The sequence below is a fragment of the Saccostrea echinata genome, unplaced genomic scaffold, assembly GCF_033153115.1.
Source record: "Saccostrea echinata isolate AGI-Se365-2 ecotype Australia unplaced genomic scaffold, CSIRO_AGI_Sech_v1 ptg000025l, whole genome shotgun sequence".
NCBI lineage: Eukaryota > Metazoa > Mollusca > Bivalvia > Ostreida > Ostreidae > Saccostrea > Saccostrea echinata.
This window is the reverse complement of record NW_026889774.1, coordinates 9,611,061-9,629,315: the sequence shown is the minus strand read 5'-3', so window position 1 is coordinate 9,629,315 and position 18,255 is coordinate 9,611,061. Positions and strand designations below refer to the sequence as shown.

Here is an 18,255-nt window from a genome sequence, read left to right as displayed (position 1 = left end):
TTTTTTTTTTTAAGAAAAATTTAATATATATGAATTGAAAACAGTGTAAAACTCATAATTCTTGGGTTTTATCATAAAAAGAAGTTGATTGACCATAACAAATCCATATTATCAAAATGAAGATTACAAGAAGCGAGTAAGCAAATTTTGATCAAAAGAATCCTGAAAATAAATGATCAATTTCATTATTTATTTATATTTTCTGGGAGATTGGTGCTCAAAAGTTGACTCCCTGTATATTTATGAAAATTGCGCATGACTGTGTTGTTATCTACTGCTAGATTTCTTTATCAGAATAAATTAATTCATTTTAAGCAACAGATATGATAGTTGTAAATTCTTCATTCTTAAATTGAAAAGTTCTTTGTTCAATGCATAACATGCTCTATACAGAAATTCGGAGAACAGTCAACTATAAATTTTCTTACGGCATCGACCTGCTAGTTACGCACTTTACCGCGACCTGAATTGGTTTTACTATTTAGGATGTAAACAGCCATTTCCGGTCAAAAATGAAGATCAAAAGATTGCAAAGTAAAGGTAAAATATTTTTAAACTTTATAATTGCATGAGTTTTAGTGCGAAGCAGCAAGATCAATTGTCATTAATTGTTTTCTTCAAGGTTATGAAGGGACCGATAATCCATTTTGAAAGTTTATTCTAGAATATTATGTTTTGGTGAGGGAATGAAAACAGGTTTGGGATAGGCATGATAATACCATTGATTCCACAAAATCCAAATCCAAAATTTCTCGACAACAGCTCGCATAAATATCTGAATCTGGATAACATTAATTTTAATTCATAAATTGTAAAATGGGACAGGAGTTAACTTGTAGATTTACCGAGATGAACCTCAGTATTGGTCGAGTCAGTCCATTCACCGGTCATGGGCATAACTAAATCCATTTGTTTTTTAAATAATTGAAAGTGTTATTTTTAAATATTAAGCTTAGACATGGTTTGTTTCTCTTTATGATAAAATGAAACGTAATCTGTTTCAGTTATTTGTTGATTTACTCAAAACATTCACTGAGACTAACTTAATGTCTGACATGAAAATTATCCACATGATCCAGTGAACAGGTGAAGTTAGTTTTTCACAAAAACTAGCAAATTCAGTGAAATGCCATCATTTTCCCCCAAATCTGAGAAGAATATCTTTGATTATATTAAAAAATTGGCAATTAAATTTACCCAGAAACTGAGCTTATATTTTAAGAAGCACATTAAAATGGCTTAAAATTCAGTGAAAAAAAAAACCAAACAACAAACATTCTTTTTTTTTAAATTAATCTTTATTATGGACATTCTAATTTGTTCTTACATAATACATATTGAGTGTGAAGTCCTCTGAGCAAATGTTGCATGAAGTTCTGGGAATTTAAGTATAACAAAGGAAAGCAGCAAAGCAGATTTTTTTTTTTGACAATTGTTGACATTAATACTAAATAATACAGTTATTTAAAAAAAAATTAGAAGTTGATGATGCTCCTCACTGTCCAGTTCAAAGTAAGAAATAATAGCATCTAATGAAAAAGTGGTCCATACATCCTTACAATGCTCTGTGGACTCTGGCCACACAAGTCTTAATTTTTTAGATTGCCAGGAAAGACCCTGCATGTGGTAATTTTATGTGTATGTAAGTTGATTTTACTTTAAACTTAGATAAAGAAGAATATTTTGTAAGAAATAAAAAAGTTTTAGTTATTTTTATAACTCTACAGGATGATGATTTTGGCATTGGTTTAAAAGTTTGTTTCATGTTAGCAGAGTAAAGGATGCAAAAAGTGATTTGTGCTTTTAATGATGAAAGATATTCCATATTCATCTTGAGTTGCAACAGTGGGTTACATTCTGGGAGAGGTCATATCACATTATACATAAAAGTTCTTTCTGAGATTGGTGTGGATGAATTACTCAGCATTGGACCTAAATTATTTTTGATTTTCTCCTCGTAATTGAAAGTGTGTTTGATCCGAAGACAACTAAGGTGGTTGGAGTAAAACGTGTAATTATATGTACCATGTAGGCAATTTTGTATATTCCTTCTAAATATCTCTAAACATAGTGTTATGAATATATGTTGTGTTTATCTAAATAAAAAAAAAGTAATTTATTCTAGGGCTCCAAAAAATAATCTACCCTTTTTCCTATGCGGTTGACCTTGAGTATTTCAGACACTGACATATTGTTAAATATGGGTACAGGAATAGGTATGTAAAAGCACATTGACCATATTATAAATCTGTGTTCTAAGGATATCTTGAAAATTAATTAAACAATACATATATGGAAAAAAAACAACATAATAGCATGCAGTCTGCAACCCCCATCTCCCACCTCCATCCCAATTAAGTCCATTTAATGTCCTTTTTAAACTCCTAATGTTATGATTTAAGTCATTTTTTTTTGTTATAAATCCCTGGCATATAACCTACCTGAAATATAAAAATAGAAAACGTTGATTTAATCAATTTAAATAAGTGTAATGAAATATTTGATTTTATTAATATAGAAGTATGATAATTTTGTTGTAATTTGGAGATTTCATGAATGAAAACGAACCAAATTTTGCAAAACTGCTTCACAAAATTTGTAACCCCTTAAAATATTAAGCAGATTCATCAGCAGTCTATATAATGAAAAGTTTTACCTCAATGTTTTTAAATAAGGCACACTTCTAAAGAAAGTTTCTATTTAATCTGAGTCATTTTGAATATATTGATATGGGTAACCAATAACCCCTCTCCCCTCATCCCCTCTTCCCCCTCTCTTTCTTACCCTCTCTGATATCTTTCCTCCCCCTTACTGAGATTTCATTTGAATTTATTTTAGAAGGTTCTACTAACAGTTTTAAACAAAGAGCTTGGTATTATATGATAAGAAAAAGGAAAATGATTATGGTGTATAGATTATTCAGAGGGGAAGTAAAATTTGCTGCTCTTAGATTTCCATGTATAATCTGTAATTTATGTAATATTGTGGAATGAAATGGGACATTGAACAAGGTTTCCCACTGATAAAATGTGAGTGAAACCAGTGCAGAGGAGAAAGTGTTTTATGGTGATGTGAACAATCAGGCTGATTTTCTTGCAGTTTACTATTTATTTCAAGTGGAAGTGCATCTGTTCCAGAACCTCTGTGGGGAATTTGGATGATATATTCTGATCTGGTTCACGTACTGCAAGAGTTTCATATTCTTGAAGGGGTACGCAGCTAGATAAAAACACAAACAGTTCAGCACCTTTAATATCCTCAAAATTAAGTATATAAAATTTAAAAAACAAAAACAAAAACAAGTTTGTGTATTATAAGAATCAGGCAGTAATTTTCCAATGTCTTCATAATCTTTATTAGTTACTTACCAGTGTTTGCAAAGCTGTATGTTATAGATTGAACTTTTTTTTTAAAGAGTGGGGGGCTGGGTATTTTGCATTAATTAGTGGAAGGTTGACCATTTGTCTCTCCAGCAATTAATAAAAATCTTCAGTTCTCACAACATCCATGCATCTCCCCATATAAATTCAATCATAGTGAATATTGGCTCTGCAGACAAGTTGGCAAACAAAAAGTTGATTCCTGGCTTTGAAATAAAGAGGGTGCTGCTCCCAATTTCCTGCACTCATCATCTTTCTATAAAACTGTCAATCAAGGATATTGATTTTACACCTCAAAAGTTAGAACCATAACAACTTTAGCTCAAGACTGACAGATTGCTGGACTTTTGTTTATCTGAGTACCAAATGTGGCGGTCAGTTCTGGCCAATTTTGTTGGTCGGTATCATCTGTAATTAAATGCAATTACACTGTTTTAGTACAGCACCAGTATTTAATTATATACAAAATGAATTGACATTCCAACATTTATAGCATGCAGAGAGCAACATTTTGAATCTGTAAAGTCAATGGTGTTATGTAACAATTTGATATTCATGTCATAAGTGTGTAGATGTAGTTGCATATATTTGACCGTGAAATATTTAGATAAAGCCACTGGGTTTAGATTTAATGCTTCATTTCAGATCAATATGTCAGTTGCTATCAGAATTATGTTGTTTACTTGAGTTTCTTTTGGGGGGTACTACTTTTACCCTTGTTCACTGATAAAAGGAATTTAACTTGATCTTTGTGTAAATCCGCATGCACAAGCACTCTAGCGACATGTCTTCTCGATTTACACATTAAAGATACTATCTATTGAAATGAATTAGTTTATACAGTCAGTGCCCCATTGAAATTTAAATACTAGGTCAACTCATTTTGACCTGTACAATTCCTCAGGTAAGAAAAGCCCCTTAGTGAAATTTAGCCAGAGAATGTAAATCTGATTGGAAAAAAATAGTGCTGAAATTGAGAGAGAAAGAGAGGAAGAAAGATATATACATGTATATATATATGTAGAGAGATAGAAAGAGAGAGAGAGAGATCAGTTTTCAATTCATATTAAAAAGATTTAAGGTGAAGCAGCTATCAACATTATATAGTATACTCTTCCAAATTTTAATGTTTATTTGTGGTTAAGTATATATAAATAAATTGTCAGATTTAAATGACTTAAATAACATGGGCATGCAATAAAAAGATAAGATGTAGGGGAAAAGCTATTACTGGTAAACAGTTTCTGCAAAACAGTCTCAACAAAGAAAATGATGTAATAAAATGTAATAAAAAGGACCAAAAATTTGAAGATCTGTATATTTATTGCATCAGAAATAATGGTCCATTAAAATGTCTAAGCATTCTTCAAAACTGGTTTGTCTGGTCCCGATTTTTACACACAGACGGCAATGAGATATTGTAGCTTTTGCCCTCCTTTTACTAGCCTGCATAATTTTCATCTATTAATCACCCCCAAGGTAACATGTGTATATGTCTAAACATCAGAGGTGGTATATACAAGAATCTGGCGTTCATATAGACAATGTAGGTGTTAACTCTTCTGTATCTGATGAAGATAAAATCCTCACCTTAATTATTTCATGATGTAATAATATAATTATTATTATTATTTTGACATTTTCTTACATTTTTTTTTTTGGAATTCTAATTTGGTGGTTTAATGTTGTATATAAAGATTTTACTGTTGCATTTTTCATTTGAAAAACCAGTTCGGAGATTATTTTTATGATTTAAAAAAAAAAAGATAAGTAAGATTGATGTACCAGCTCCTGAAATCCTGATTGATGAATAAATTTTGAAGCAGGTACTGGCTCATGAACCAGATACTTCAAATTTTTTTTTAGTCATTGGAAAAAAAACAAAACATTTATCAAACTGTCAAATTACCATGTTTTCTACTAAAGTTTCTAAGGTTGAGTTACCTGGTTATTTTCACCTGGGTGCGAAATATTTCCATTAGCATTGCTATCATGTTACAGGTGAGCATACCGACCTGATAGCCACCCCATAGTGCATATATTTCATCCATGGATGTCTGTCATGAATGAATCTCTCAAGTCAGCGTACATGTGAAAAATATAAATTTAACTTGCCAAACATTCATCGGAGCATATCATATTTCCTGTCTTCAATGAAAACATGTATATCTCGAACACAGGTGAAATAATACTTGACCTTACTGGAAGGGAAAAAAAAGTCATGCCTTTAACCTAAATGCCTAGAGGTATTAAATTATTCATGTGTTTTTAAAGAAAAATCTTGTTCGTACAGTGGAGTTTAGTATCTTGCACATTCATCAAGAATGCTTCCCTCTTATGCCCCCGTGGCGAAGATTTCATGAAGGTGGGTGGAACATACAGAAAGTGAAGTTTTCCTGTTTTCAGCTGCAGGCATAATTGTATAATGCATAATTACACCAGTGTCTTTTTCCTCTCCAACGAACTTGAGGCTGCAACATGAAAAAGATGTGATGAAATGAGGATTTGTAAATGAATAACTTTGGATTTGGTGGATATAAAAGTATGGATTTCTTACGTAACTACTTGCAGACTCTTTAAATGGTAATGTAAAAGATGTGCATATATCAATGAATAATTGCATAGTGAAGTCTTGCAAAGATCATGATGTTTTTGACAGATTGTTTATGCATCTTTATTATATTTCTTCTGTAAAATGTTAATTTATGACATGCCAGATCTTGAACAAACTAATATTTAGCTCACCTGAAGTTTTTCTTTGAATATATTAGGGTAATGCAGATGTTAAAAGACTACTTATAGATAATAGGAAGTATTCAATTTTGAGGTCAACAAATTATTTTGTTTGACAGGTTGATAGTTAAATTATTCTTTTGCAACTGAAGTGCAATGTCTATGCACCTTGTGACCTTTTTGCACTTTGTTGCCACAATAGAATTCATATTTGATAATCAAAAAAAATTCACGTGGGTGCAGTAAGGAAAAAAACATTGATCATAGATTGTGGTGGTCCTTATTAAATGCTTCCAAATTTTGAAAATGATCTTCCTGAACATGCGATAAAAATCTTTTTCTATGAACAAGACAAACTTATGACTTTCTGCACTGTTGCTTGTTACACCCACAGTCAAGCTGAATAATCTTCACATTAATTTTACATTTATTTGGATCAACGGTTTTTTAAAGGAAACAAGTTGGGTGTGGTGATGAAGGCTTTATCGTTTGCTCTTTTTGTTGTCTGAAATGCAGCTTGCAGCTTGGTCTTACTTTGTTGATATAATTTGTTGTAACTTTAGAATAAGGTTGCTGAGCATGATAGCATTATAGCTTCTGTCGTGATGTTGACATTTCTATGAAGAACCTCCCAGCCTTTTAATTAATACTTTGATGTACAGTAGGTATTTATAAACATGGATGTTTTTTTAATGCCCTAACAATTAATTAATACTTGATGTACAGAAGGTATTTGTCAACATGGATGTTTTTTTAATGCCTCAACAAAGATGGATTATGACCAATGATGGAGGTCTATATAATCCTCTGAAATATTTAAAACATTTATACCCGAAGTCGATGAACTTTATCAAAGTTAAGGTACCTAGAAGAAGTTCTTCGATTACTTCCTTTCATTTTTATCAAATTGTTTTACCTAGAACAATGTTTACTTTTTAGTACTTGCACTGCTGGTACACATAACGTATATACAAGTCAGTAATTGCGCATAACATATAGAGCTGTTGATAAAGACCATCTTACATGTATACAGTAACTGAGCTAGACAGTTTTATTTTAGGAGAAAAAAGGTAAAAGGTACAGTGGCAACTAAAGCATCAGCATTGCAGTGTGTTTTTGTACATTAGTACTGGAATCAAGAAAGAGAGAAAGAGAGGTTGTATGTGTTTTGGTTTGCTGTAGAAATTGAATGAATAAGTGGACTGAGAGTTCATTTGACCTTGAGGGTCACAGTGTACAAACTTCCTAAGTAATCATATTTGGATACATCGTAATATAACCAGGGTTATGTCAGAGCTCCTTTCTTTAAAATCAGTGAATGTTAAAAAGGGGGTCTCCATTATAATAGGTAGCCACAAATAAGCTGTTAGCAATGTATAGCTCATAGAAATCATTGGCTGTCATTATGGCCTTTCATCTAGTGTTCAAGTGTGATAGATCGTAGACATTTAATGTTCTTTTGAATTTCTTTTTGTGTGGGAAGTAGGAAGCAGTAATAATATGCCTCCTATGAAGTGTGTTGAAGAACTTGAGACAAAAGATATTGATGGGCTAGTTAATTAGTTCTAGAAAGAAAGTTTGGTGGTCAGATATGTGCCAGAAAAGAGTTTATATTTTTAAAAAATCAGTTTGAAAAATTACTTTTAATACTTATATGTATTTTAAAGTTGCAGAAAATGTCAGAATTCCTTGAACTTTAATTGCATTTTGAAGAACATGTGAATGATATGGCTTCCATAAAAACAACTACGCATCTTCCTATACTGTATCAAGTCACTGTCTCAAAAGCAGAGTTTTTATGAGATTTGTTTCAGGAAGAAACTATTAGTTGGTAGCTGGCAACATCTGGTTGTTGATTTTGGACTTCTGTTTAAATATTATGTTGTTTATTTAGTTTATCGGCTGGCAGCCGCCATTTTCCATGAGCAAAATTCCAAGAAATCTCATCACAGAAGATCTCCACTTGAAATTTTTTTGAGTGTTTTTCAAAAAAGTTCTAGTATCAAATCTCTTGTGTAATAGAAACAGGCAGAAATGTAATGCTAACTTTAAAAACACCCTGTATTTTTCTTCAGTTGTGTGTGAGTAGTATGCGAAGAATCTTCTGTCTATATTTATCATGTCCAAATAAAGGATGCAGACGGCCATATTCCCCTCTTTTATAAACATGGCAAATGTTAGAGCTGTTGTTGTAATTAAGTGAAAAATAATTAACTGAGGCTGCTTTTGTTAATGGAAATATGGATCGCCACTAATGGTCAGGCCGGATTTCTAATGAAGGGGGGAATCTAATCAATGGAATGTAGGTAAGTACGCATTTCGCAGATTTTGCAAATCCAGATGTGGGGGAAAAAAATGTCAGATAAACTTTTTTTCTCCCATTGATTATCATGAATGATTGATGACCCATCATCTGATATATAAATCCTTTATAAATAGAAAAAAAAAGTAGTTGATCAAAAAAAGAAAAAAAAAGCGGTGTAGAGAAATTAAATATAAATTTTATGGTTTAATTAGCCCTTAGAGAAAATTATTGCGATAAGAATTAATTACGTCCTAGCTTATTTACGCACCTACTTAGGATGCTGGCTTTAGCAATGAAGAGGTTGGCAGTTGATATGATGTATAATCTAGCGGCCAGACCATGAGTGACATATACATGTACCTTTGTTCTTTTGCCCAGTTTGTTAATGTATTAAGGTTGGGTTACTGAAGGCTATGGCTGATTCAGAAGAGTAATTTATAAATTAGTTGCCTGGTACACCCTGTGTCTCATTTCTTTTCATTAGGCTAATTGTATGGTGATGTACGTAATAAAGTACTATAAAGAAAAAAATTCATAAGTTTTGAAAGTTCTTGAAATACTATACCGTCATATAATATGATAAAAAGGAAATAATTGTTTGTCTTTTCCTTGTTTTAAATGAAGCCAGCTTATTAAACTGCAATTTTGAATTCCACTTGTCGATTCTGCACATTTTATTCCTTACAGTTATTTCTTTATACATGTCGTTACTGCATGTATCAATTATGCAGAAACTGCATACAGTAACATGCAATTTGTATGTGTTTTCCCTCACTTAAGCATGCAAAATTGACAGGTGCTTGAATCTCATCCAATAGACAGACTTGGTTTTGCATGGCTGTGAAGTTATTTTTCAGTGGAAAATGGTTAGAAAAAAAGATAAATGTTGCTTTTGGTTCATGTTACATGATCTTATCTCGACAGAAGAGAAGGGGGAAAAAAGATGTGACCTTAGGAACTCCAAATGTAGAAACTAATTTATTATATGCATTTGTTTTAACATTAATTGTTTTTCTTTTTGTGGCTGTGAGAGACAGGTGCAAGAATGCAAAGACAAGAATTAGAACAGATAAAAAAAAACCACCTATTTTTTACATGTTAAGCTTTAAGTTTACGAGGCAAACGTGTCGTCACTTTCAACCAAGGTCACATAAGGAGTTAAGTTCAGGATCCATAGTAGCACACACCTCGCTTTCAGTAGATAAGGGAATCTTATTTCAAACAGTTGCCACTTAATACTTATGACCCCAAGGATACCAGCTCAGGATACAGGATCAAGATACCAATCCAGTAAACAAAACAATTACCTTCATAAAATATTGGCCTGGCTGTAGAGACTGGGCCCATTAGTACAGGTGGTTTATTTAACCTTATGTAAGCTGTTGACTTAATGAATAGTTAGAGCTTGTCCCTGATTAATGCTGGAGACCTGTAACTTTAAACAGGCTGTATTGCTAGAATTACCTGAATTTGTCAATCACTTGAATTGACTTTTATATGGACCACTAATTTTGTATACAAGCAAAGGTAAAAAGTGAATTTTGACAATACCACATTTATAACAGAGATCAGAGATAGGCCTGAAGGTGACAGTTAAAAGTTTCCTTGAAGTTTCAAATCTAATTGTGAAAAGATTTCTCTGCAATCTGAATTATATGTAGATTTACTTTGTTTTAGGAGGAAATGAATTATTATTTGAAGGTTACTTCTAAGTCTAGCAAGACTACACCTCAGTGCACATACCTTTTAAATTTAATGTAGATTATACTGCTGACATGCCCCATATAATGTAGATATAAAATGACATGCAAGTATAATTTGTCTGGTCAACATAAATTTTACATTGAAAAAAATCATTTATGATTTGAACTGTTAAAATTCCATAGTATATACATGTATATTTAAATTGAGTATTTTATTGTTTTAATATCAATAATTATATGGTTTATGGCTAGATAGCCAGCACCAACCCCACCCCTCCCTCCCCCCAATGCCCTAAAAAGGAGTAAAAAATCCCCCCCCCCCCCCTTAGGAAAAGGGAAAACTCCTTAAAAAGTAAGAAACTTCATCACAAAAAAGATGCTTATAATTAAAACCGACAAAAGTATTAAATGGGTAACAAAGGGGAGATAACTCTTCTAAAATACTTTTTGTGAATGTAGCCTAAAAGCTGAATCAGATTCAGTTACATATGTATACCTCGGCAGCTGATCTCATCTTCACGATCTCGCAAAGAACATTTACAACAAGGGGTCATTACTTCTAATGTTCAACAGGGCAAAAGATAAAACACACAGGCATACCGTTCCATCATAAATGTAAACTGAACTGGTTTCAAAAAAGTTTACATTAACCTGTTTTGTTTTTTGTTTTTTTACTTGGAGGAATCAGGTCAAAATAATCATTTTTAAAATAAAAGAATGGTTGTGCCAGTCATGAAGAAATGAAAATGTTTCAAAAGTATACACATGAAAAGTGGACTGGCTTAAAAGAGATAAAGCCCAATTGATTTCTAGCCAATATTTTTGCCATGTCAGAATCATGGAAAAGATGAACAGATGGACAGATGTTGATTTAACCCAGTATTATAGTGGTTGAACCAGTTTGAACTCTAAGCTTTACAGTCAAGGACACAAAATGAAATCTTATTTTGAGTGAAAAGTATCAAGAAGGCTGAGGAATTTGTTTTGAAACATGTAATATGTTAATTTTCATAGAAAAAGTTTACAGAAGCACTTTATTTGTGATATGCTTCAATCGAGAAATGATGTGGGTTGGAAAATAGGGTGCAAGTGCTTACGACAGAAATTTGAGGATTGTGGTTTTATGTGGAATGTCTAGATATGCTGTGATTCACTCTAAGTTAATGTAACATGCAAAGTGAATTTGAAATTGAATCAGAAGAAATTAATGTATAGACATTCTTAAGCCCCCCTGCTACTTAATACTTAAACAGCTAACATGTATAAAAACAATAGAGGATATCACTTAATTGAAACAGAGGAATTTATTACTGCTGAAAAGCAATTCAGCCATTAAGCTACTGTAACTGAGTTTTTGATTTTGGATACATCACCCCCTGTATTAGAGAGGAAGATTCTGGAATTTATCTTGTTTGTGCATCTTAATAGTTGGTAGACTTTCAAGATACCGGTATATAGTGTTATTGAAATGTTGTGTAGTGATAAATATCTTTTATTTGCATTAAGTGATGAAAAGGAAGTTAAATGAGTATTGAAATTAAATTTTTATTATGACATGGAATTATATTGAACAAGCAAAAAAATGTCCATATAATCATTCTCTCCACCAAAAAAGAAGTTATAAAGCCGTGGGGGATTGTACATTTTCACTGGACATTTAGATTTAAAGATGTCTTCATACATATGTATGAAAGTGATAGAAAATTTTTCTTGGAATAGCCATTATATTTGATGATCATTTGGTGAGAGAATTTTAAAATTTAATTCATACACATGCATACTTTTAAAATCTTTTGTATGAAAGAATACTCATCCAAAGTCCTAATATGGGTGAATTTGTTCAATTTTTTTCTAATATTACATGATTTTTTTTTTTTATTTTTTAGGTGGCCAGTCATGTTTTCACCAACTAGAACATGAGATGGTAAGTGCAGTAGCACTTGATATAATACTTTATAAACAATGAACTCATTGCAGAAGGACATGAATCAGTTATTATACATGTATATAATACATGTACTAATATATGCACACAAATTTAGAACAAAGAGATCAAATAGGAAGTTACATGGTATTTCAACCTTTTAATGCCTTACTAGACATCCTATGATGATAACTCATGATAATGTTATAAATTAGATGTGCTCATTTTATGAGGAAATTTCCATGAGACACATATTGAAGTGTGAACCTAAAAATGGATTAAAAATATTTATTGACAATGTATTATGACATAAATTTCTGTTTAAAAAAGGTGTTATATGGTAAGCTATTTCATCATTATATCTCATTATTTAGCAGTAAAACATTTTTATTTCGACAGGTTTTATGAGCCCACGAAAATGGAAGAGGCCCAAATAGAATTGGTCTATGTTACGGATAGAATAATTTGTATGTATACATTTTCATATGTTTTTGTGAAGTATGGAAAAAAAATTGGTACAAATTGAAAAATGAAATGATTTTTTATGAAAAGAGGAATTCTTATTTAATTCAATTTAATGCTTAAAAGTAGAACAAAATCATATCTGAAACTGAGTAAAAACTCATCTTGTTTCTTAAGCTAAGCAAAACCAAAAAAAAGCTCAGATGAGATTTTGTGATCCATTAGTTAATAAATGCAAAAATAGGGTGCGACCATTAAAATGTATTGTTAACTTAATTCAAAATGATGAAACTCTTGAGATACATTAAGCTCTTATATGTAATGTAAATATTTTTTGTATATAAATCATGCTCATCCATAACTCATTTCATGGTTCCATAAACATTTTGGCAATGCCACACAAAGTACAATATGATTGTGTACTTGTATGTGCACTTTAGTTGATGGTACAGTGTGTAATTTGTAACCCATAAAGCTTTTGCATGGACTGTAATTCTATGTAAGAGTATGGTAACACAGGTAAGCATTATGGCCCAGGGGTCTCTTTTTCCCTCTCCATCTTTTACTTAAGCAGGTAATTTATCACCCCAAGTTCCCAAGTAAAGCAGATTGTAGAATGTGATATGCTGCTAATTTTTGTTGCATCATTTGATTTAGATCTTGATAAAAAATGGAGTCTCCTGTCTAGTGTAATTTATTTCTGACAGACACTTATCTGTTTCCTTTATTTTCAGGTATGTCATTTCTATCTGAAGGCCATAATGCTGAATATCAGAGGGATCTACAGGATGTGTTTCATATGCTTCGTGCAAAACATGGTGAAAATGTCTTGGTAAGTATATATATTAGAGGTCACCGTCCTCCAGCAGGGAATATTTTTGGATGAAAATTTTATTAGTTTTGAGACAGATCATGTTATATATCTTATTTTGCATAAAAGTAACAGCCTTCGGTCGGCATTTTGTTTTTCCTGAAAATGATATTTTATGGTTGTGTTTTATAGTTGATCAGTTTAATATTAAATATTGTACATGCTTATCAGTAGAACATCGGTTTGAAAATGTAAATTATAAACAGCAGCTTATGCTGCTCAATTGATTTGAAATTTTTAAATGCATAATTAATGTTAGTTACACAAAGTGTCAGCAAATGGTCTTTTATTTACTTGCAGGTTATAAATATCTCTGAACCCAGAGATGACCTACAACGAGCCAATAATCAGAAAGTTATTGATTTTGGTTGGCCCGAGCATCTGGCTCCACCCCTGGAAAGGTTGTGTAATATTTGTAAGAGTCTGGACTCCTGGCTGAACTCGGATCATCATCATGTGGTCGTTATACACTGTAAAGGTGGAAGGGGTCGTCTGGCCGTCATCATTGCAGCCTTCCTTAACTACAGTAACATCTGCTCAAGGTTAGTTAAAAATCATGGGTTACAGTGACAACTGCTAAAAATTAGTGAAAAGTTAACTACTCAACTACAGTAACATTTGCTCAAGGTTATAATAAAACATACTTATGAGAAGTGCCAGGGATGAACAGTTTTGCTTTGTTTAAAAAGTAATTTGTTTTATCCATTTTAATACCACTGAGAATGAAAATCACTTTGCTGTAAGCATGTTTGCTAAAAGCGCATTTTACTGTAGTTAAAAATTGACTCCTCAACTACAGTAACATCTGCTCAAACTTAGGCAAGCTAAGTCCTCAACTACAGTAATCTCTGCTCAAAGTTAGGCAAGCTAAGTCCTCAACTACAGTAATCTCTGCTCAAAGTTAGGTAAGCTAAGTCCTCAACTACAGTAACATCTGCTCAAAGTTGGTTAAGCTAAGTCCTCAACTTCAGCAACATGACAAAAAGTTAATTACAGTGACATTTGTTCAAGGTAAGTTAAGAGTGAGCGCAACTGTAGCAACATCTGCTTAAGGTTTTTTAAAGTTAACTCCTCAATACGGTTAATTTGCTCAAGGTTACTTAAAGAGTTAACTCCTCAACTCCAGCAACATTTGCTAAATGTAAATTAAAAGGTAACTCCTCAACTACAGTAATATCAATAAAAGGTTAGTTGTGTTAACTCCTCAACTATAGTAACATTTGTTCAAGGTTTAGTTAAGAGTTAACTTCTCAAGTATAGTAACATCTGCACAGAGTCCCATTTTATTATCAAAAGTTTATTCACATGTAACTTTGAATGTTGAATGAATAACTTTTAAATTATTGCTTTGAAATCATAAAAGTCCGTAAGACTGAAAAATTGTGTCCATCTGGATCAAATCTGTTTAACAAGTAGAAGTATCAAGGTTGCAACCTCATATTTCAAAGGATATAATTTTTTTCAAAGGTTTTGAAGTTTTGTTTCTCAGGGTAAAATGTGCATTTTAATTCCCTAACAGACCCTTTTCTACAATTTTGAAAGAAAAAAAAATGATGAAAATAGTTAATACTGCAAGATTTATTTATTTGTAATGGATGTGTCTAAAAGCAGATATTTGATTGTTCAGAAAGGTGAAACTTTGTTTATTGTGTGAATTAATTGTGATTCAAGGTAAAGGGAAATCAGCCAGACCTAATCTGTGCCTATACCATAATTAGATTATATCATTTGTTGAAGTTCAAGGTCACATCTAAGGTCATTGCAGATGACATGTCTCTTTGAACTCAAGTTTTAACATCATTGTTTAACAATTTGTAATATGGAAATGATATGTACATTGTATTGTTACAAGAAGTATAATAATCCATTTCTTTTATCATGTTTATACTATTCTTATCCATGCGTTCTAGACTCCTTATCTCTTGGGTGTATTCTAAATATTAATTAGTACATAAGTACAAGGATATGACCATATGGAGTAAAAATAAAATACACCCTGAAGTATTCTATCAGTGGCAGTCAATAAATATGATGTACATTTGTGTTGCAGCTCAGAGCAACTTCTGGACCGAATGGCAATGAACAGGTTCTACGAGGATAAACTCGGTGGACTTAAAAGTCCCTCACATCGAAGGTAAGATCAGGGAGGGTGTGATGGTGAATTTGCTGTTCTAAAATACCCAGTATTTGAGCACATAAGGTAGAAAAAAAACCCACATATTCCTTAATTAGTAAAACAATTTTATATTAAGAGGAAAAAATTTTAAATGGTTCTTGTTAATTTCGTTCATTTTCATGTATGGCTGCAAAATTCTGAACACCAGCCTTCCCAAATTATTCATTTTGAAAATTTTTACTTCAAAAATTTTGATCATTTTTTTTTAAAAAAAAAAACCTCTTTCTTACAGGTACATTGAGTATTTTTCCGGACTCCTTTCGGGTGCAATAAAGATAAACTCAAATCCCCTCTACCTCCACCACCTGGTAATGCATGGTGTCCCTAACTTTGATCATCGTGGTGGGTGTCGCCCATACATCACCGTGTACCAGAGCATGCAGCCAGTATTTACTTCTGGTGTCTAGTAAGTAGATCAAACTCAAAATTTTATACCATCTCTGTCTTGGACAAGGGTTATGAAGAACTGCAGTCAAACTTTGATATCTAAAATGTGACAGGAATCCCCTCAAGCTTTTTATATGGGAGGGTTCAAGATAGAATGTTGAAATTCATAAAGGCACTGGGAACATTGACTCACTCTGACTGATCCCTGGTGTCGGATATACAATGTACTGGTGTTTAAGTCAACAAAACTCAACTGTATGCAATATCTTTGTCTTGAACCATGTCCTGGAAAATATATATGTAGTGCATAAAGAGTAGTTGCAATTAGACCAGTGTTCTTTAGATATAATCATGTTTTAGTTGATATTTAGTGACTGGTGGATTCTTCCTTATACCGTTCATTATTTATTTGTTTTATGACATACATGGAACTGTATGCAATTAAATGACTAGAGATTGTATGAAGTTTAAATTGTGAAGAAATTAAAGATATAGCATATCATGACAGAGAGTCATTCCACTTAATCAATTATTTATCAGATGCATATATAATTATTTTATGTGTATGATTTTGAAGATATTTTTCAAGTAAAACCACACTAGTATACAAAAACAACCATATGTAGAATATTGATTGCATATTTTTTTCTCTTCCAGTAATGTCACAGATCAGATGCAGAAAGTGTGTATTTCCATATCCCCGGGAATTCCCCTAAGAGGGGACATTATGATTAACTGTTACCACAAGGCCAACACAGGCCAAAAGGATCCCATCTGGAAATGTCAGTTCCATACCTGTGCTATCTCCAACTACAACCTTTTATTTAACAAGGAGGAATTAGAGGATGCTGACAGAGGTACTTTTTAAATGTCAGATGTCATTGATTTTGTGGAGCATTTCATTACAAACATTATACTCATACATAAAATGCTATTTCCAACGTTAACAGCGAAAATATTTCTTACCATTAAACATACTCTATTTACAAAAAGCAGCAAGTAGGTGTTTCAAAAACGTATTTGTCTTAGGTATCTGTTTATTTAATTTGTTTGCAGATCCTCGTTTCCCAGATAATGGAAAAGTAGAATTTGTATTTGGGCCAAATCAAGATGCTATTGTTCCAGGTTTGTCTTTTTTTTTTAAATTGTTGGTGAGCTTTACACTCCACAAGCCTCATGTTTACACTGCAGAAAAGAAAAACTGAACAGCTTAAAATAGTAACATAATACATGTGACAATGCAAGAGATATCTAAAAAAAAAATGGAATTTTTACAGATCTCTGCAAAATACAATCAAACAGAAAAAGGGAATATCTCTTTTTTTAAAAAAGTATTTTGATTTAATTTCAGTGACTGACTTTAAGTCAGATGTGACAGTGCCTGTTGAGGATAGTACAGATGAACTCGCGGGTCAGGATCCAAGATATATTGATGGATATACAAAAATTGAAAGTAAGATTTCTTTTTGTATTTTGTCGAGTCATGCAATATTAGTGATTTCAGTGCCATAGTTATGAGTCTGTCAGCACTGCTCTGGTTCTGTCGATGATTCCTCAGTTATTACACTCCCCTGTTCATTCTTGTCCGATGAGTTCTGAGCCCATTAGATAGTTGCTAAAAATAGGAAAATCTCTATTACACTAGGCAAGGAGGCATTGTTTACAGAAAACATGTTGCTTGGATGTAATTTACATATTTAGTTGAGTAATTTTAAGCATTTAAGTGAAGTGAATGTGTGTTTCTTAAGTTCATAAAATCATAATGTAGCAGTTATTTTAGAATTTCAGAAGATTGTTTTTGTTACTGCAAAATATTGTTCTTTCTTTCTAATAAATTGAATGCCAAATTTGAATCCTAAACTATTATAATTCTGTTATCATTCAGACATATAATTAACGTTGAATTTGTGTTGAATATGAAATTTTTAAAGTAAGGAAAATTCATGTTACATCAAGAAAAGAAAAAGTTTGATCTTAGTGTCAATAATTATACACTGCTGAGTTAGCATGTTTTTTTTTTTACCCTCATTCTGAATTTTCTTGCCTGAAGATATCTGTGTCATTCTGACAAAAAACTTGTTCTTGTTCCAAGCTTTGTTTCATTGGATCTCTGATGTTTTAAATTAAGAAAGCACCATCTTTTTATCATCAAAGCTTATACAACTTATCAAAGTGAGCACCATGCCTAGTGTGGCTAAAAATAGAAACACTGTTATATTGTTAGTCTGTTTATCAATGGCAGAGGTTCTGAAGGTGTCAAGTTACATACTTTAGGGTGCGACACCATACACACTGTACAACTTCCTGTATGTTT

General features: G+C 32.2%; 1 protein-coding gene across 5 annotated transcripts in view; it reads left to right on the top strand.

Moving 5' to 3' along the window:
- Positions 1 to 487: 487 nt before the first annotated feature.
- Positions 488 to 18,255, top strand: part of LOC133191960 (tensin-1-like) — a 38,408-nt gene continuing 20,640 nt past the window's right edge. For 2 of the 5 annotated variants that reach the window (XM_061327748.1, XM_061327744.1), the window contains exons 1-10: positions 8,196 to 8,419; positions 12,008 to 12,045; positions 12,445 to 12,512; positions 13,242 to 13,339; positions 13,679 to 13,920; positions 15,429 to 15,512; positions 15,787 to 15,960; positions 16,599 to 16,798; positions 16,998 to 17,066; positions 17,293 to 17,394. In XM_061327748.1, the coding sequence (XP_061183732.1) occupies positions 12,038 to 12,045; positions 12,445 to 12,512; positions 13,242 to 13,339; positions 13,679 to 13,920; positions 15,429 to 15,512; positions 15,787 to 15,960; positions 16,599 to 16,798; positions 16,998 to 17,066; positions 17,293 to 17,394 (1,045 nt within the window). In that variant the 5' untranslated portion in view covers positions 8,196 to 8,419; positions 12,008 to 12,037. Of the gene's footprint in view, positions 541 to 5,790; positions 5,964 to 8,195; positions 8,420 to 12,007; positions 12,046 to 12,444; positions 12,513 to 13,241; positions 13,340 to 13,678; positions 13,921 to 15,428; positions 15,513 to 15,786; positions 15,961 to 16,598; positions 16,799 to 16,997; positions 17,067 to 17,292; positions 17,395 to 18,255 lie in introns of those variants that run through there. The other 3 variants (XM_061327746.1, XM_061327745.1, XM_061327749.1) reach the window with 3 other exon arrangements.